This window comes from Hydra vulgaris, chromosome 03 (genome assembly GCF_038396675.1).
Source record: "Hydra vulgaris chromosome 03, alternate assembly HydraT2T_AEP".
In the NCBI taxonomy this organism is placed as follows: domain Eukaryota; kingdom Metazoa; phylum Cnidaria; class Hydrozoa; order Anthoathecata; family Hydridae; genus Hydra; species Hydra vulgaris.
This window is the reverse complement of record NC_088922.1, coordinates 17,517,501-17,540,728: the sequence shown is the minus strand read 5'-3', so window position 1 is coordinate 17,540,728 and position 23,228 is coordinate 17,517,501. Positions and strand designations below refer to the sequence as shown.

At 26.9% G+C, this 23,228-nt stretch overlaps 1 protein-coding gene across 1 annotated transcript in view; it reads left to right on the top strand.

Moving 5' to 3' along the window:
- The window catches only part of LOC101238541 (1-acyl-sn-glycerol-3-phosphate acyltransferase delta), a 53,063-nt gene extending 31,116 nt beyond the window's left edge, over positions 1-21,947 (top strand). The window contains exons 6-9 of the mRNA XM_065792514.1: positions 161-263; positions 11,851-11,926; positions 12,142-12,343; positions 21,304-21,947. Of these exons, the coding sequence (XP_065648586.1) occupies positions 161-263; positions 11,851-11,926; positions 12,142-12,343; positions 21,304-21,380 (458 nt within the window). The 3' untranslated portion in view covers positions 21,381-21,947. The remainder of the gene's footprint in view (positions 1-160; positions 264-11,850; positions 11,927-12,141; positions 12,344-21,303) is intronic.
- The last annotated feature ends 1,281 nt before the right edge of the window (positions 21,948-23,228 follow it).

The window sequence follows — 23,228 nt, the reverse complement described above, 5'->3', positions numbered from 1 at the left end:
ATTTATTTATGCATATATGTAAATGTATACACATATATATTCAATAAAATTTTTGTTAGAATGAATTTTTTTTTGAATAAATATTTATCAATTTTCAAATTAGTTTTCACATCTGAACTATTTTGCTGATATATTTACTTGACATCATTTTGTTATTTAGTTGCTGCAATTTATGATTTGGAATTTGCATTTCCTGATATAGAATCAGCAAACATGCAAAATGTTGTTAATGGAGGAAAGATTGAAGTTTTAATGCATTTCAGGTTAATTTTAGTATACAGTATTTGATAAAAAAAACATATTACTAGTTGTAAGATTTTAAAAATAGCGTTGATAAAAAGATGTATTTTGAAATTTTTCGATTTAAATTTCAGCTGATCAACATCTATCTGTGATTTTTAAGATGTAATCACATAATAATATAATCTCTGATTCACATAATAATATAATCTCTCACCATATCACCTCACAGTGGGACAGTGTGTCAAAATACCAAAAAAATTAATGTTGGCATTGCGCGGTGAAAGTTTGTCATAATAGTGAAGACATGTTCATTAGAGGAAATATCTAGTTAAAAAAACATTAAATATTAATTTAAGCATTATTTTATGCGGTTATTTACACGTTAATTAAAAACAGACAGTTTTCGATATTTTTTTTGCTACTAACCTTTACTATTAGGTATCAGATAAACTATCCTCCAATATCCTCCAAATATCTGATTATGTAAATCTCATGCTAAATGTATGTAAATAGCCATGCATCATAAATATTTTGCTACTTTTTGCAATAAATAAAGTTATAACAAAAGATTGGTCTCAGTTAATGGTTAGTTGATGAGAAATAGTGAACATGTAAAAAAGATGTTTTGTACACAAAGAATACCTACAAAATCTTTCATTACTGTTATAATATATAAGTTCTGTAAATATAAATCTAAAAAAGTTGTTTTATGACAAATACATGCATTGAAAAGTAATATTTTTGATGTTTACACTGATAAAAGTTGTCCATTAAAATTTTTTCGTATTTTTTACCAAAATTTTATTTTTTTTTATATTATATAATTACATGTTTATTACTTTATTTATGCATTTTCTATATAAATATAGCTACTCTAATAAAAAAAACTACAAAAATAATTTTGGCACAAAAAATCCATTTTGTCCCACTGTGCACTTATATGATCTCTATGGTACATATAATTACAAATTAAATGATTTTCAAATTTTAATAAAATAAACAGTGAATGAAAGTTGACTTGAAAAGCTTGAATTAATTTTAAAGACATAGTTTTAGAGCACTTGTGTCTATACCACTTGCTTTGTTAAGCACAAGGTGTGGAGATAAAGCCCTTTCTGTTAATTAAGTCACAATATCTGGGTAGCAGCCTTGTTTGTCAAGGTTTATATTTTATTGCATATATTTGGAGTTTAGTTATTAAAAATTGCAAAGTTATTAAAAATTGCAATATGTCAAAATGATAAAGTTTAATAAAATGACTGCTCTCTAAATTACTGTTATAAGATATTGTTTTAAAAATATATTGTGTGTTTGTAAAACAATTTTTATGCATTTAATTTATATTTTTTAAGTTGAAATTAGAGTCATTACAAAAGTTATAAAATGTTTTTTGGTTTAACATTTTTGTTAACACATACTTTCTTATTTTATATATATTTAGCATATCTTATAAATAATGTCTTTTATCATATTGTTTTATAACTTTTTGTCTTAAGACAAAATCTTGTATATTTAAAAATATGTCAATTAAAATCATATTTAAATAAGTAATATGTGTGTGTGTGTGTGTGTGTGTGTGTGTGTGAGTGTTTGTGTGTATGTGTATCTGTTTGTATGTGTATAAATACAGCTCTCGGAATTAGGAAAAATAAGGTTAACAATAATTTTCTGACCTTAACTCTTTTAGAGGTCAGCATCAGTCGGCATCAGGCAACTCAATGGGGTTTTGCATATGCCTTAAACAATTTTACGTTAGGTAAAAACCCTTTCATTAAAACAGTGTTCACGGCTTTTATTGAGAATGAATTCACTGTATTTCTTAATTATTTCCTGGGAATTAAGGTCACTTAATTCTCCCATTGATATATATATATATATATATATATATATATATATATATATATATATATATATATATATATATATATATATATATATATATATATATATATATATATATATATAAATGTATATATATATATATATATATATATATATACATATACATATATATATATATATATATATATATATATATATATATATATATATATATATATATATATATATATATATATAAATGTATATATATATATATATATATATATATATATATATATATATATATATATATATATATATATATATATATATGTGACTTTAATGCTCATTACACTGAATGGCTCTCTAATGTCCAACTCGCTTTCCAGATAACTTGAATCATTTACTTTTTCTACTTATGTCTTCTCTACTTATGCGTCTACTTACCTACTCGACTTATGTCTTGTTTATGATCCTAGTTGGTGCTCAGTTTCTCCACATTCACCCTTAGATGCTTCTGATCACAGTTTGATCTCCCTAAAACTTATATCTCATTATTCTTCATCATCTGAATCCCCCTATCATCGTACCTCTTACAACTACGTTAAAGCTGACAGACACTCTTTCCGTGATTTTCTTTGTGATGGCGCTTGGGTAGAAATCTTTCGTCTTCCTGTTGACAAATGTGCTTCCTACATAACTTTGTGGATTCAGGCTGGCTTGAAATCTTTTATTGCCTCTCGACGATTCAAGCCTCACTCTTCTCTATGGTTTTCCTCTCATTGTGCTGCTGCAATTACCAATCGAAACTGTTACTTCTATATCTATCAGTAAACAATTCTCCAGAAAACAGACATCTGTTAATTACTACAAGAAACCATTGCAAAAAGGTTTTGTCTAACGCTAAAGCAGGTCATGAATCTTGTATTTCATCACAAAAATTAGGCTTTCATGACTTCTGGAGAATTTTTAATAGTATCAATAATAAGGGAAATATGTAATTCCACCTCTCTTGTATGGTTCAGACTTTGTCACCTCACGTAAAGATAAAGCTGAATTGTTTGCTAAGAACTTTTCATCAATAAAATCTCTTGATTCCACTAGTTGTATTCTATGTGATATAGCTGTCAAACAGGTTTATCTATTGCTTGACATTTGCATCACTCCAGCTTCTATATCTAAAGTGATTTCCTGCTTAGACTCTTCTACAGCTTGTGACCCGGACAATATACCTGTTATAGTCTTACAGAAGTGTTCTCCGGAGCTGTTGTCTATACTTTCAAAAATATTCAACAAGTGCTTATCAGAGTCTTGTTTTCCAGCCTGCTGGAAAGGGGCATCTGTTATCCCTTTTTTCAAAAATTCGGGAGAGCGAACTGATTCGTCTGACTACTGTCCCATTAGTCTTCTTCCTATATTAAGCAAGTTTTTTGAATCTTTAATTAACAAACACTTAATCTCTCATCTTGAATCTAATAACTTACTTTCTGACCATCAATATGGTTTTCGATCTTTTCGTTCTACAGCTGATTTGCTAACAGTAATAACCGATAGGTTTTATTGTGCATTAGATAAAGGTGGAGAGGTTAAGGCCATTGCTCTTTACATTTCGAAAACTTTTGATAAAGTTTAGCATGCTGGTCTTCTCCATAAGCTTTCTTCTTATGGTGTATCTGGTAGCAACTTTAAAATTATTGAATCCTTCCTTTCCAATCATAGTATAAAAGTTGTCCTCGCTGGACAGCACTCTTCTTCTTTTTCTGTTACTTCAGGGGTTCCTCAAGGTTGAATTCTTGGCCCTATACTCTTTTTAATTTACATTAACAACCAGATATTTTCACATCTAAGGTAGCATTGTTCGCTGATGATACTACCATTTCTTGTCATGATAAGAAGCCAACACTCTCTGATTGCTTGGAGGGGACATTTGAGCTTGAAAAGGATCTCACTTTTGCTACAGCATGGGGCTCACAGTGGCTGATGAACTTTAATTCAGATAAAACCCAATTTTTTCTCAGCCAAAAGTTATCGTAATAATTCAGATCTTCCTATATTTATGAATGGTAATGTACTTGATGAGTCATCTACCCTTCATCTTCTATGATTAACTCCTACTTCCAATCTTTCTTGGAAACCATATATCAAATCCATTGCAAAATCTGTTAAGGTTGCATCTCTTTATTGAGCTTGACACTTTCTTACTCCGGATTTTATTCTTTATCTCTATAAATCTCAAATCCAGCCTTGTATGGAATACTGTTGCCATATCTGGGGCAGATCTTCTAATGATGCCCTTTCTCTTTTAGACAAGGTGCAAAAACGCATTGTATACATAGTTGGACATGCTCTTGCAGCCGACCTCCAACCATTGTCACACCGTCATAATGATGCTTCTCTTTCTCTTTTCTACAAATACCATAATGGGCACTGCCCCAAAGAGCTAGCATCTCTTGTGCCATCTACTGAAATTCATTCTAGTGTTACTCGTCATTCAATTAAGTCTCGTCCTTTTTCTGTGACTGTTCCTATGTGCTTCAAAAACTCTTATTTGTCTAAATTTTTTCCTCAAACATCAGTTCATTGGAATTGGTTTCCTTCATCTTGCTTTCTTGATTCATATAATTTGCAATCCTTTAAGTCATCTGTCAATCGTTATCTTGCTCTACAATCTTTATCTTTTCTCTCCCAGTAACTTTCAACTTTAATTAGTGGTTGCTTGCAGCTTTGTTGGAAGTGAAGATGTTTAAAAAAAAATCTATATATGGACGGTAGTGTGTGTGTATATATATATATATATATATATATATATATATATATATATATATATATATATATATATATATATATATATATATATATATATATATATATATATATATATACACACACACACTACCGTCCATAATTATTCGAATGGTCGTACTTTTTGATATAAGATATCAAAATTTTACTTATTATTGGGAGAAAAACTGATAACAAAATCTACCTGAATTATATATTATCTTCCCATTTATTAGATTTACAAAAAATTACAATAAAGTCCCATTAGATTAGTTTATAATTTACTTGCCTATTAATCATCCACAACCATAATAACTGCTATACATATTCTTGGCATTCTACATAATGACTTATCCAATTTCTCAAAGTCGATTTTATGCCACTAACTGATAAATTTTTTCCACATCTTATGCATCATTAGACATTTGTTTTTGACATTGTTTTTAATTCCTCCTATAAAAATCCGATAGGAGAGAGATCTCGAGATTAGGGAGGCTAAATCATTCTATTCAATAATTTATCATTCTTGAACACAGTCAAATAACTTATACAATGTTCTGAAGAAAATGTTTTGGATTTAAGCTTTAGGTTATTTACTATAAATACTATAATGAGCAGCGCCCATTATAGTATTTATAGAAAAGAGAAAAAAAGCAATATTATGGTGATGTCACTTTGGTTGAAGGTTGGCTGCAAGTGCAGGTCCAATTATGTTTACAATGCATTTTTGCACCTTTTCTAAAAGAAAAAGGTATCATTCAAAGATCCGCTCCAGATATAGCAACAGTATTCCATACAACAGGCCTTGTTTTAAATAAAAAATGGCTTCGCTCATTAGCCTTTCAGGATTTTGATGTCATAAAATTATTTTTATTTTTTTATTTTATTTAAAGACATTAACTTTTTTAAACTGCTGTAATAAAATAAATTACTGCAAAACAACTTTATTTTATTAATTAAGAAAAACAAATCTAGAAGTGTTGTAAATGTACAATAGTGGGATGTCTACTTCGTTTCGGTTTTTAGTTTTTTAATTTAAAATAATTAAATTTACTAATACTTTTTTTTATTATCATTTAACATAAATAAATTTCTTTCTTTTCTCAACATTTGTATAAATGAATTAAAGTATGTTATTATTTTTTTCATTATTTCTTAAAATTGCAGCTTCGTAATGATCATTTACTTTAAAAAAATTATCAAGAAACAAAAAATATTACTTTTTGCACAAAAAAAAACTCAAGTTTACCAGGTTTTTTTTGTGACAAAGACTTAAGTTTTCAATTATCATTTATTAAAAAATATATACACTTGCATTTTCACATTCCTTAAGACAAAAAAGTTAAATGTTTGCTTTATAAATATTTTTGATGTAGTGTTATAAGTTATAACATGTTTACAAGGAGTTTGATTTTTTGTAAAAAATAGAAAAAGGAGGAAGAAAAACCGAGAAAAAAACTATTACTAATATTGCACAATCTGTTAATTATATAAAGCTGATGTAACTGCTATAAAGTATTATTTTTCTAAGCTATTATTTTTAACAAAATAAAACTTATAAAATATAAAAGAAGATATTGCATTCAAGCAAAAAAAATTAATAATAGAGTTTTATCCATAAAAGTTTTTTTTTATATATATAAAAAATAAACTCTTTATTCGATGTCGTTTAAAGTTTATAATGACTAGCAGTAGGCAACCCATAATACGGGTTTTTAGTAAATAAATAATTTTTTTTTTTTTTTTTTAAAACATCTTCACTTCCAACAAGGCTGCAAGCAACCACTAACTAAAGTTGAAAGTTACTGGAAGAGAAAAGATAAAGATTGTAGAGCAAGATAACGATTGACAGATGACTTAAAGGATTGCAAATTATATGAATCAAGAAAGCAAGATGAAGGAAACCAATTCCAATGAACTGATGTTTGAGGAAAAAATTTAGACAAATAAGAGTTTTTGAAGCACATAGGAACAGTCACAGAAAAAGGACGAGACTTAATTGAATGACGAGTAACACTAGAATGAATTTCAGTAGATGGCACAAGAGATGCTAGCTCTTTGGGGCAGTGCCCATTATGGTATTTGTAGAAAAGAGAAAGAGAAGCATCATTATGACGGTGTGACAATGGTTGGAGGTCGGCTGCAAGAGCATGTCCAACTATGTATACAATGCGTTTTTGCACCTTGTCTAAAAGAGAAAGGGCATCATTAGAAGATCTGCCCCAGATATGGCAACAGTATTCCATACAAGGCTGGATTTGAGATTTATAGAGATAAAGAATAAAATCCGGAGTAAGAAAGTGTCAAGCTCAATAAAGAGATGCAACCTTAACAGATTTTGCAATGGATTTGATATATGGTTTCCAAGAAAGATTGGAAGTAGGAGTTAATCATAGAAGATGAAGGGTAGATGACTCATCAAGTACATTACCATTCATAAATATAGGAAGATCTGAATTATTACGATAACTTTTGGCTGAGAAAAAATTGGGTTTTATCTGAATTAAAGTTCATCAGCCACTGTGAGCCCCATGCTGTAGCAAAAGTGAGATCCTTTTCAAGCTCAAATGTCCCCTCCAAGCAATCAGAGAGTGTTGGCTTCTTATCATGACAAGAAATGGTAGTATCATCAGCGAACAATGCTACCTTAGATGTGAAAATATCTGGTTGTTAATGTAAATTAAAAAGAGTATAGGGCCAAGAATTCAACCTTGAGGAACCCCTGAAGTAACAGAAAAAGAAGAAGAGTGCTGTCCAGCGAGGACAACTTTTATACTATGATTGGAAAGGAAGGATTCAATAATTTTAAAGTTGCTACCAGATACACCATAAGAAGAAAGCTTATGGAGAAGACCAGCATGCTAAACTTTATCAAAAGTTTTCGAAATGTAAAGAGCAATGGCCTTAACCTCTCCACCTTTATCTAATGCACAATAAAACCTATCGGTTATTACTGTTAGCAAATCAGCTGTAGAACGAGAATTAATTACAATTTAATTTTTATTTGTTTTCTCTAACGAATTATAAATTTATTAATGTTTTTCTAGTTCTGCTTACATTTTTTTTTCTTGGCTTCCTAGTTCAACAAATTGTAAGCTTCATTAAAGATACAGATTACGGTTAAGTTAATAACAACAAAATTATTATGTTAAAATATGACTTGAATTATGTGCATAGATTATCCAAGTTTTATTTTAAAGTTGCGGAAAATTGTTTAGGTAAAATATCCGGAATAAATTTTCCCTTTTCTTTCTCTTAATTTTACTTTTAACTGAGTAGTTTCTAATTCTTTTCAAACTGTTCTTTATTTTTCTAAGAGTGATGAGAGAAGCTTAAAAAATATATATTCACAAAAATTATGCCTTAACTTGTATGTTAATATAACTTATTAATATAACTTGTCAACTTGTATGAAAAGAAATTCTTTAATTCAAGAACGCGATTGCTTTTACTCAACATTTTTGAAGTAATTGTTACGCTTTACGTGAATACAAATTTGAGCAAAATCGATAAATGTATTCACATAAAGGTGAGCAATTAGTCTAAAAGCGTTGAGTAAAAAGAGTTGATTTTTTTTTATTCACCTAGCATGAGCTGAAAAGATTATAAACATGTTGAAACCATATAAAATAGTTCAAAAAAAGTATATTTAAACTTGTGTTTCCTTTTTTTTTAAACAAATTTATTTACATGATATGTAATTAAATGTGTAACAAATATATATATATATATATATATATATATATATATATATATATATATATATATATATATATATATATATATATATATATATATATATATACACACATATATACATATAATAAAAACCCTTCATAAAACAAATTTTTCTTTAAAAACAATTGAAGGCAATTGAAAACAATTGATTAACATTGAAGACACTTTTCAAAATCAGTTATATCAGCCGCCATCTACAGGACCGAGGCTATTGTAAAGAAGCCTATTGTAAGATAGCCTATTGTAAAGAAAACCATATTAAAATAATTAAAAATAGTTATTACCGATAGGGACTATGATTAAACATATTTAAAAATTTATGTGGTTTCATATTAGCAGGAAATTATAGAAAAGTAAGTTAGTAAAAATTAAAAAAGAACAAAATAGAAACCGGATTTTTAAAAACTACTTAACCCAGAGCATTTTGACAATGGTGTTCAGTTTTGAAACCAAAATCTTTTAATCAAAAGCCAACTCATTTAACTAACCTCATTCGAAGAGGAAAATAGTTAATAACACTAAAGATAAAAAAAATGAATATAAGGTATAAAAGTTGTACTGTAGTAATATCAAATGTTATCTTGGCTTTTAGTGAATGATTAAAAGCAGTTAGTGAAACTACCTGTAATCATTTTTAACAATAGACACCAACGGAAAGGTAAGCCAAGCTGTCTATCAACACAAAACATTACAACAGTAACATCACAACAATTACGCAAAGCATTAGCAAATAGCTTAAGATGTTTGTAAGATCACATTACAATAAATATTAACAGACATATTTTCTATAAACATATAACTAAAAAAGGCCAGAAAACAGACATTAAATATATAACAGTAAGAGATTGTCCATAAATTATGCAAAGCAAAATATATTTAAAAAACAGAAGTAAGAGATATTAGGCTCTTTTTTTTAAATTTAAGTTTATGCCAAAAATTAGATGTTTTTGATAAAAAAACTTTTGTTCTAATTGTCAGATTAGTATTTTTTAATTTAATTAATGTTATTTTTTTGATCCAATTTTAAGTGCCCATATTACCAAGTGGTGTGGGTAATATGAGCACTTTTGCTACTTTTTTAAAACCTCTGTGTTTTTAATAAAAAATTTCGGGTGTACAAAGTGAATCATGAATAGAGATCCCTAAAAATTGATTATTCGCAAAAACTTTGGATCCAGCATAATTATATATGAAAATATTCCAATTTCCGCTTAAGATGCTCATCATAATCTACCCTACATTTACTGTAGGAGAGCAAAAGTTATTTACAAAAAATAAAATTTATATATATATATATATATATATATATATATATATATATATATATAGATGTGTATATATATATAGATGTGTATATATATATATATATATATATATATATATATATATATATATATATATATATATATATAGATGTGTATATATATATATATATATATATATATATATATATATATATATATATATATATATATATATATATATATTAGTAGAAAATCACTTAACAAAACATTTTTGTTAAGTGATTTTCTACTAATATATAATTGCTCTGTTCTTTTAAGAACATTGAGCACTCTATTGTGTAGAATACTTTTTAAAGTTGTTTAAATATATATATATATATATATATATATATATATATATATATATATATATATATATATATATATATATATATATATATATATATATATATATATGTATGTATGTATGTATGTATGTATATATATACACACACACACACTCACACACACACACACACACTGTACACTGTACACAAAAGAAAAAACAAAATTTTCAAAAAACAAATATATACATATATACATAAAATCTTTCATGTCTAAAAATATTATTCTTTTAATTGTAGACATGAAAGTTAGTCCAGAGACTAGAACCAAGCAATTCAGTGTGATACGCATTAAAGTCACCAACAACAATATTGGTTGAAGGATAAAGATAAAGGGTTTGTTCAATTTGATCAGAAATAATATCAAATAGATTGGGGTTTTTGAGATGAAGGAGAACGATGTAAAACAAAGAGAAAGGTGATAGAGTGAAGTGATGCTTAACACAAGTACATAAAGAACAGTCTGTGAATTTAAACCTAGTTTCCTGACAAATGGTTGAGTTCTTACGAATGTAAATGCCTAGGCCAAGCATGTGACTATTGGAGTCTTTATGAATTAAAGGAAGATAACCATCAACACTAAGATCACAGGATGAGACAGCTGAACTTAAATTAGTCTCACAAAGAGCAATTAGGTCTGGTAAGCTTTGCAAGAGATAAGACTCGTCAGAAGAAAAGTTGTATCAAAGGCCACAGATATTATTGAATGATTTTTTGAGATTTTGAGAACTTGGTGAGGATGATGGTTTTTTTTTTCAATCGATTTTGATACTTTAGTCATTTTTTAAATTGGTTAAAGAACTTGACTCAAAGCACAGGTTAGTACTCAGTACACTATCTAATAGTCTAAGCCAATTCCTCATTATCATTTATAAGCCCTTATCCATAACAAAGGGCTCCAAATGCGGCCTTAACAATGCAAACCAAAAGTATGAACAGGGACACCATACATGCGTAACATGGCACTGTTAGTTCTCTGATATTTTACAGCTGTTGATGGAATCAGCCTCTCTGAGAGCTACCACAGAGTTCAGGAAATGTGATTACCAGCCGGCCTCAGAACCATAAAACTAAGTATTACAGCTGTACTCATTTGGTGATGATAGAATGAATTGTCTAGTCATAAAAACAGACACAAGCAAAACCCATGCAATGAGTCAAGAAGATCTAGCATTCGACATCTTAAACTGGAAACAATATGTTATAAATCATCTACGCCAGCCTTATAAATGAAGAAGGGGTACAAAGCTGGTCAACAGGTAGAATCTGTCTACCTCTAAAGTCTTTTTCTAAGTAGGCCTTCTATAAGACAGTAGCTGGATGCAGTTAACTTTTACCCAAGATGAGCATTTTTATTGAGACGCTATCTCTAACATTTAATCAATCAAGAGCCTTAAGGCAAAGGATTTTCTAGTTAGAGTTTGTTTCTCCTAGCCTTTGCCTAAATAAGCAAACCCTACAAGACAGCTGGGTATGGGACAAGTAGTACTGGGTTACATGATACCAGTAGCAGGGTGGTCGTGGTGATCCAGAATCTGACCTGAATATATATATTTTATTTATAAGTTTAGTTAAATTTACTGCTTATGTTTATTTGCATTTTTGCTATGTATGTACTAAAATATCAAAGTATGCTTTAGACGAATACCTATGAATTTAGTACCAAATTCGTTTGATGGGTTATCAAATTTTATTATTGAGCATTACAGAAAGAAAGTAAGTACATTTTATTTTATGTGTTCCTTTTTTTATTTTTTATATTTTTCCTTTTAACTTTATATGAAGTTTATATTGCAATGTTTCTTATTTTATGTTTTTTTATACTGCAGTGTTTATTTCATATTTAATGGTAATGCAGTGTATTTTTTTATTGTGTTTTATGAGATTTTTTTCTTATTTTATTTTCCAATAATCATATAAAATACTTTTAGGATGAGATATATGATCACTTCGTTAAGAATAAAACTTTTCCCGGACTTCGTGTTCCTCTTCCACGGAGAAAATTAAATTTGATATTTTTTTCTATATGGAACATTTTTGTTTCTATTTTTGCATTACTATGGCTTAAACACTGTGTTTATCTTTATGGTCAAGCAATTGTCTCAACTATTTTGTTCTTATTTTTGTTTGGAGGTAGAAATTGTTTTATTTTTATTGTTAATATATTATTTGACATACTATACTTCATTTTTAGTACAATATTGTATACTATGCAGAACAGACTTTATTTATATAAGGTATTGTTGTAGTGATGGATACAATCAAATCAACACTTTGCAGACCTTTTGTAAGCATAGTGCAGTATGATCAAACATAAAATAGTTAACAAATAATTAAATACTTAGTAAGGATAAATGCAATTTGCATATATTTGCATCAGCCTTTGCATTAACCATATTTTTATACTATTAATACTGAAAGTGTAAATACAGCATAGGTAAGTAATACACGTAAGGTGTATAAATGACATACATAACTACTAAAGTGTTTAATTTATTTTTTTAAGTATATTTTTGTATTGTATGTTTGATCTGCCATATGTAATTTCTTTCATATGGCAGATCATAATGGGTTGTGTGCGCTTGTAGAGAAAATTTATTGATCTAGATAGTACATAAGATTGTACTCTGACTGTAAAAAAGTTCTTAATGATGTTTCAAAAAAGTGCCAGATCAATATTCTATTTTGTTTTGTAAAAACGTCATCTGAAGATGATACAAAATGATATCAAGATGTCAATGGTGATACTAAGTTCAAGAGATATAACTTAATAATCAACCCAGGTTGACTATAGGGAATAGCCATGATTTTGAACAGTTAGGACTATGAGGGAGATTTAAACAAAGATGTGATAAACAAAGTCTTGGACCTACTTTGACCTACTTTGACCTAAGAAACTTGGACCTAAGAAACTTGGACCTAATTTGAACCAAATGCCTACAGAATGCCAGCTCAAGACCTTACCTGATTGTGCTAAACGCATGTTGTCAATCGAAAAATTAGGTTATAAAAGAAAAATGAAAACTCTTAGATGCATATAAAAGTAAAAAGACAAAATGTATGTGTGTAAATATATGTACATACACACAAACAATAATGTATTTTGAGCAAACACGCACACACATATATATATGTGTGTGTGTGTGTGTTTATATATATATATATATATATATATATATATATATATATATATATATATATATATATATATACATATATATATATATATATATATATATATATATATATATATATATATATATATATATATATATATATATATATATATATATATATATATATATATATATATATATACACACATATATATATATATATATATTTATATATATATATATATATATATATATATATATATATATATATATATATATATATATACACACACACATATATATATATACACACATATATATATATATATATATATATATATATATATATATATATATATATACACACACACAGTGGTGGAAAAAATAATAAATACACTAAACAAAATATAATGCTGAGGATAACATGCCGCTGCTCTTGATATTTCAACAAGATAACGATCCAAAATATACAGCTTCTATCACAAAGAGATGGTTCCAAAATAATGGTATGAAACAAATGGACTGGCCAGCATAATCGCCAGATTTAAATCTAATAGACAATTTATGGAAAATTGTAAAGAATGAGGTAGGAAAACAAAAGTCTTGGAACAAAAGGGATCTGTGGTAGGCTGTGAAAACATTATGGTACACTATTCCAATATCAACATGTCATAAATTGGACAACAGCATGCCCAAAAGACCAATCGAAGTGAAAATAAATAAAGGACATGCAACAAAATATTAGACAATTTTTGTAAATATTGTATGAAGTGATTGATAAACCTTTTTCAGAAAGTCAAAAGTAATTAAAAGTGACGCATTTGTTGGCATAAGAATCATTTTTTTACTTCCGTACTCCCAAATCATCTATATATATATATATATATATATCTACAATCTATACATATATATATATATATATATATATATATATATATATATATATATATATATATGTATATATATATATTTATATATATATATATATATATATATATATATATATATATATATATATATATATATATATATATATACTGCCGCTCACGGAAGTTAGAACAATGGAGTTTTTTCAAAAAAGCAATATTAATATGCAATTACGTTATTGAATTTTTAATTTATATTAGTAAAAATTATATTTTTTATACATTTTCAATATAAAATTTATTATTAGTCAGTTTTATGTAATAAAAATTTGCAAAAACCATTTTATCAAAAACCATAATAATTAAATTTTGATTTAATAACTGCTTTAACTATTATCAGCATTCTTTCAATTAATTTTCTAATTGTTTCTTTCTGAATATTATTCCATTCCTGTTCCATAATGTTCCATAAATGAGATTTTAATGTTGGACATACAGTTCTAATTTTTCTATCCAGTTCATCTCATAGTAACTCAATGGGGTTGAGGTCTGGACTTTGGGGAGGCCAGATCATTACACGTAATACATTTTCAGCTTTTTTTGATTCTAAATATTTTCTACATAATAATGCATTATGTTTAGGGTCATTATCATGCATCAGAAAAAAATTATCTCCGATTAATCAAAGTCCTGAAGGGATTGTACTTGCTTCCAGGGTATCTCTGTAATGTTCTTTTCTCATTATACCATTGATTTTACACAAATCTCCCACTCCATCCAGAGAGATACAACCCCAAACTATCACAGAGCCTTCACAATGTTTTACTGTTGGAACCAGATATTGAGTTAGCATTTTTTCTTCGACAGATCTTTTAACGTAAATTCTTTGCTTATTTCCGAAAATTTCAAATTTGGACTTATCAGTCCTGAGGACTTGTTTCCATTCATTCATCGTCCAATTTTTGTGGAACTGTGCCCAATAAAATCTCTTCTGTCGATTACCTTTTCGTAGATATGGTTTTTCGGATAGCAACATGACCATGCAAATAAGCTTTTTGCAATCTTCGTTTGATTGTACTGACAAAGATGCACAAATAGACTATTAATTTTATATTAGCAAAATAATTATTTAAGGGGTGATTTTTTTGCCTTACATTTTTTCTAATTTTGTGGATAATTTTTGTTTCAAATTTAAGAATATTAATTCCTTGTTATAAAAATGTTTTTTGATATAAATTCAATATTAAAAAAAAAAAATTGGGGTCAAAAATCTGAATTTAAGCATATAAAAGTTTGTTTTTATTGAAAAATCATCAGGGGGTTAATTTTTTGACATACTGTTTATATATATATATATATAAATATATATATATATATATATATATATATATATATATATATATATATATATATATATATATATTTATATATACACATATATACATATATATATATATATACATATATATATATATATATATATATATATATATATATATATATATATATATATATATATATAAATTCAATTAGTAGAAAATCACTTCACAAAAATTTTTCTCATTTAACACAGTGTTTCATCAATAAAGACTCATCAGAAATCAATATATATATATATATATATATATATATATATATTATATATATATATATACACATTTATATATATATATATATATATATATATATATATATATATATATATATATATATATATATATATATATATATATATATATATATATATATATATATACATATACAGGAGTTAAAGTAGAATTAGAAATCAAGGGGAACATTAAAAAATTAAAACTGATTGTTCAAAAGGATGTGGATTAACCCATTCTGGTACAAAATTACTACTTTTTTCCTAAAATGTCAAATGTTTAAATTAAATGGTTATAATAGGGACAAAATTTTTAAAATGAGCTAATTTTGGTGTTCAAACAGAAATGTGTATACATTAACAAGAAATAGTTATGTTTATGAAATTATTTTAGGAAATTTATCTTTTATCGATGAGTATTAATTTAGTTAATAATAGTAACAAAAATATTTTATCAACTTGTTGCTCTCACGATTGGGTCGGAGGCGTCTCAAATTTTAGGGCTTCTTTTGTTCCCAGGCTTAAATCATCACAATTTTTTGAAAGCATTTACATTTGGCATAAGAATAAACATATAAATGTTTGAAGTTTTCTCCATGTCTGGAAGTTAGCATCAAACACAAAAAAATTTTCTTAATAAAAATCTTAACGATTTTTTTTGTTCTATTTTATTACAAGTTCTTTTAGATGATTCATAATTTACATCTATTTAAATTTAGTTGTAAGTAAAAAATAAAAAGTTTTTCCTCGAAGAGTCCGAAATTTTGATTAAAATAGCTGTCTAACTTCAATAAAAATCAGCACGCAAAGTGAAATTGGCCTACTACTACAATGAGATAAATTAAGCGTAACTTCCTGAACAATCCTATTAAAAAAAAAAAAAAACTCAAAAACGAGATGATGGAACTTTATCACCTGTGTGTATATATATATATATATATATATATATATATATATATATATATATATATATATACACGTATATAAATTTTGTATAAATTTTGTTTGAAAAACATTATTAATAATAGTACTTAAAATTTCGTGCCATGCATGGCAATCATCAGCTATTAAATACATAAAAAACCGTTAAAAAAAACTCTTTTACAAATGAATTAAAAATTATGGTAGAACGATTTCTGACGTTATAAAAGACTATTTAATCTTTTTAACCATATCATTTCAACCATAATGTGACAATTAGCTGAATTATGTTCACTCTGATTTAAACCACCCGCCTAGTATTCTCAAAAGACTCCCTTGCACTGTTGAATTGAGATTATCTGCCATGTAAAATCCATAATTAGTTCACATAACCACAAGATTTTGCACAGTGATACAATATTAATATTTATTAGATGATATATATATATATATATATATATATTTTTTTTAAGATTATTCACCTCCCCAAGGCCCGAGGGGGGCCACTACATTTGAAGAGGCTACTCATTTTTTTGTGTTTTTATTTTTTATTTTTTAGTTGTTATTCGTGGTGCAACCCTCTCTCAACTCTTTAACTCCGAAACACGAACCTCGCCGAGCGAGGCCGCTGCTCGGAGAAACTAAGTTGAGCGCGGTACTTCCAGGGACGTGGTGGTATATATATATATATATATATATATATATATATATATATATATATATATATATATATATATATATATATAGACACACACATGCATATATATTATATTTAACATTAAATATAAAATGCTTAAATCGGTTTAAATTTTCTCAATTTTACTTTTTGTCCCATTTGTGACCATTTTTATTTCCGATTTTATAAATGCTCTTTTTAATTTTTAGTACAAATACTCTTAAGTAAAAAAAAAAATTTTCTTACACTAGCCCATATAATCATTTTCTAAATGGTTAAATGGGCTAATGCCCCCTCAATTTTACCCTTTTCTCAATTATGACAATAAGCGCTTTGTTTAAATTTTAAAAAAGTTTTTTCTACTGTTATAAAACATACTGAATAAAAAAGGTTTCATTTGAGTGACACAACATAAAACATGGTGGTCTCGTTAGCCGACAATGCCCTGTATATGGTTTTTTAAATCTTGCAAACAAAGCCAATAATCAGAGTTGTTACGACATAATATGTCTGGCAGATCTGTCAACATATTTTCAGACATATTTTCTGCCGACATAAAATATGTCCCACATATTTTCGATTGACATATTTTGACATATTTTTATGTTTGAATTATTTTCTGCTGACATAAAATATGTCAGACATATTTTCTATTGACATATTTTGACATAATTTTATGTCTCAATTATTTTCTGCTGACATAAAATATGTCAGACATATTTTCTGTCGACATATTTTTACATATTTTTATGTCTGAATTATTTTCTGCTGACATAAAAAATGTCAGACATATTTTCTGTCGACATATTTTGACATAATTTTATGTCTCAATTATTTTCTGCTAACATAAAATATGTCAGACATATTTTCTGTTGACATATTTTGACATATTTTTATGTCTGAATTATTTTCTGCTGACATAAAATATGTCAGACATATTTTCTGTCGACATATTTTGACATAATTTCATGTCTAAATTATTTTCTGCTGACATAAAATATGTAAGATATATTTTCTATCGACATATTTTGACATAATTTTATATCTGAATTATTTGCTGTTTGATATTCTTGAAGAAAAAATCAATCTAACAATTTTATTGCGCATTTCAACTTAATTTACAGAGTTAAGTAAAAATAGTTTAACAAATTTGTTGCTTTTTTGCAATCAATTATAATTGAAGGTCAACAAAAAAAAAAATTTTTACTGGTGCCTAGCAAACAATTTGTTTTTTGGATTGCATTTCACATTTTGATTTCAAATATGCAACTCATTTTTTACCACCACGTCAAGTTGTAAAGATATTTGGGTTCAGATGATCTGAACCCAATATTAAATATTAAAGATCTGAATCAGATCTTTAATATTTGGGGTAAAGTCCCTAATATTGTCAAAAAAAAAGTTGTTCAAAAGTATGTCAACTTGGGTCTCAAAAAAAGGGTCTTTTAAAAGATGGTATAGAGATTTTAGAAAACATAAAAATTTTTCCTTAAAATTTTTTGGCAAAAAAATTATTTGAAAAAATGCTAAAGACTCTTAAAAAAATGTCAACAAAATGTTTTTCAGCAATAATACAAAAAATGCTTATTTTTATTACAAACGAATAACATCTTTAAAATCTCTATGAAAATACGCTTCTTTTGAGACTCAGGTTGACATACTTTTGAACGACTTTTTTTTCGACAATATTAGGGACTTTACCCCAAATTCTAAAGATTTGAACCCAAATATCTTTACAACTTGACGTGATGGTAAAAAATGAGTTGCACATTTGAAATCAAAATAAGAAATCCTACATATAAAAACAAATTGCTTTCTTGGCACCAGAAAAAATTTTTGTTTTTGTTGACCTGTGTTATGCATCATAAAACTTTTATTTTAAATCCTATAAGCAAATTTCTTTTGTTTCATAAAAGTCTTTTTCTGTCCTTTTTAGCGACGTATCATTTGATAGTATTGACAAAGTATTTTTAGCGATGTATCATTTGAGAGTATCGACTAGTATTGATGCATTATTTGATAGTATTTGATAGTATTTGATAGTATTGATTAGTATGGATTAGTATTGGCGATTTCCCTTATTAAAATGTAAAAACCATCTCAAGCTGAGTTTTTATTACTAAAAATGGTTTTTATTAATATGACTAAGCTTAAAATTATTCTCTTGATTAAAATAATATTAAAAAAAACAAAACATTTTTAGTTATTTTTAACTAATAGTTGATTCATTCAATAAATTATTCTCCATTTTTGACTTTAAATCGTAAGGAAAACGAAAAAAATAATTATTTCAATATATATTTCACTCAAAACATTTTATGCAAGTTTATGGCAGTTAATTATGCTGTTATAATGCAATTGTCAATAAATTTTATTGTTAAATAAATCATAACTATTATAACTAAAAGTATATTATTCGTAATTAGTTATAAATTTTTACCGGTTAGTCTTCTTAATATGAATTTAATGAGCTGAATATATCTTTTGTGAAATATTTCAAATTCTTCAGCTTAAATGAATTTAATTTGGCACGATTTTTTTAAAATTCTGTGAACCGTTTTTTTCATAGAATCTTTTGAATTCAATTTTTCATAATGAAATCTTTTTCCAGATATAATTAAATAATTAAAAATAACTGAAAAAGTTTTTTTTTTTATTATTATTTTAATCAAAGAAATAATTTTAAGTTTAGTCATACTAATAAAAACCACTTTCAGTAATAAAAACTCAGCTTGAGATTTTATATTCTAATAAGGGAAAGCGCCAAAACTAATCAATACTAATCAATACTATCAAATAATATCAAATGATGCCTCGATACTAGTCAATATTAGTCAATACTATCAAATGTCAATATTAGTCAAAACTATCAATGTCAATATTAGTCATAATCAATAAATAAGTCGTAATCAATAAATAAGTCAATAAATGCCAATATTAGTCAATACTATCAAATGATACATCGCTAAAAAGGGCACAAAAAGACCTTTATGAAACAACTGATGTTTGCTTATAGGGTTTAAAGTAAAAGTTTTATGAACATAATTGATTACAAAAAAGCAACAAATTTGTTAAACTATTTTCATGTAACTCTGTAAATTAAGTTGAAATGCGCAATAAATTTGTTAGATTGATTTTTTCTTCAAGAATAAAAAATATGTCTGACATATTTTATGTCAGCATAAAATAATTCAGACATAAAAATATGTCAAAATACGTCAACAGAAAATATGTCTGACATATTTTATGTCAGCAGAAAATAATTCAGACATAAAATTATGTCAAAATATGTTGACAGAAAATATGTCTGACATATTTTATGTCAGCAGAAAATAATTCAGACATAAAATTATGTCAAAATATGTTGACAGAAAATATGTCTGACATATTTTATGTCAGCAGAAAATAATTCAGACATAAAAATATGTCAACAGAAAATATGTCTGACATATTTTATGTCAGCAGAAAATAATTGAGACATAAAATTATGTCAAAATATGTCGACAGAAAATATGTCTGACATATTTTATGTCAGCAGAAAATAAGTCAGCAGAAAATAATTCAGACATAAAATTATGTCAAAATATGTCGATAGAAAATATGTCTGACATATTTTATGTCAGCATAAAATATTTCAAACATAAAAATATGTCAAAACATGTCAATGGAAAATATGTCTGACATATTTTATGTCAGCAGAAAATAATTCAGACATAAAATTATGTCAAAATATGTCAATAGAAAATATGTGGGACATATTTTATGTCGGCAGAAAATATGTCTCAGACATATTTGACAGATAACAACCCTGCCAATAATGCCTAATAAAGTTTTAGTTTTTTGAATTTAATTTGAAATATATTAAAATAATTTAATTTGTTTATGTTTTTCTTTTTCTTTTTTTCTAGTATATTTATTATTTAAAACTATGCAAAATTACACTCGGACTAATAAAGGAAGTAAGTTTGGATTGAAAGAAAATTAAAAATGGAAGAAATCGAGACATCGATACTGGAAAGTTTTTTTAGCATTATATTAAGCGATTTTAGTTAAGTAAAATAACCTTTGCCAAAAAATTTTGAATTTAAAATTGTTCTTCATTTGCAACTATTTAATAGATTTTGTAGTTTGTATTTTTATTATTTTGTATTTTTCTATTTACTTATTCTTTGCTAAATTCAGGTATCACCTCGGGTAGCTATTATTTTTAGACTAATGAATGCTTTTTTCTTTTTTTCTTTTGAGCTTATATCTGTTTACGCACTGTTTCAAGATAGACATTTCATGTTTACGCACTGTTTTAAGATAGACATTTCATGTTTACGCACTGTTTTAAGATAGACATTTCATGTTTACGCACTGTTTTAAGATAGACATTTCATGTTTACGCACTGTTTTAAGATAGACATTTCATGTTTATGCACTGTTTCTAGATATGTTATTTAAATAGTTCGTTGTATTTTTATTAATAGGTTATTATATTTTTAGTATTTTAGTAATGTTTAGTTATACCAAAAGTATTTGTGAATAAATTTTGAATCTTTTTTTATTATATTATATAATTTTTAATAAGTTTTATATTATATAATTCATAAAAAGTTATTAATATTATTATACAATAAATAATCATAAATTATAACACATTTAGCAGCTATATAAAAGTGAAAATCATGCTTTACAGTGCACAATAGACTGGGTATATTAGATATGGTGGATATGGTTTTTTTTCTTTTTTTCATACTAAAACTCTTTAGTGATATCTAAACAATCACTCTATGTTCTCTATGTTACTAAAGTAACAAACTTAGAATTTGGAACTGAATAACAAACTTTTCTGTGTTTATAAAAATATCACTGTGAACAAAATTAATATATCAATTCGGCGTCATTACCCCAAGTCTGGTGGAATAAACTATAAAACAAGTTTGTGAACTAACTTGTGCGGTAGTGGTGTAGTGGTAGAGCGCTCGCTTCATAAGCGAGAGGTTCCGAGTTCGATTCCCGCCACGTCCCTGGTAGTAGCGCTGTACTACCAGTACAGTGAGCGCTGTACTACCAGCTCAACTTGTTTCTCCGCGCAGCGGAGAAACAAGTTGAACGCGTTACTACCAGGGAGTTGAGCATTTTTTTATTTCTAAAATCTTTAACCCCACATTATGGATGATACCATAGTTTATAGGCCTAACTGGTTTGGAAACTCGTAAATTCTATAGCGTATCCTATTGACATAAAAGCGTAAATCAAGCGTGACCGTGGACACAATGTTTTTAACGTTATATTTTGCTCAGAATATAGATTTTTTTGTATGATAGGTTTAGTGAATAAATTCTTAAAACTAAAGGCATAGTAATTTGAATGGCTCCTTTACCCTATGTTTATACATTTACTATGCTTTGGAGACAATATAACATTTAATTTATTGCGAAGCAAAAGCAAACGTTAATACCATCTAAAAAAAATAAATTTTAACAAAAGTGATCAGCAATATTAGAATAAATAAAATTCATTTACTTAGTTTGATCATTGAGATTAATTCGAACGATCAAATTGAATAACTGAATATCGTGTTATGAACTCCGTGATAGTATGGAAATGTCCACGCAATGAAACATACTAAATAGACTTATCTTTATTATATTTTTAAAGTGGTCCTATACTAATAAAATCAAAGTTTTAAAAATACATTCATATTTTATCATTTTTACATAAGAAATAGTATTTCATATTTGAAGCACAGTAAATAAAAATTTTTTTTTTTTTTTTTGGGGGGGGGGTCAAGATTTTGGGTCCATGGACCCTAAATATGGACTACGTGCTGCGATTAACAGCCTAT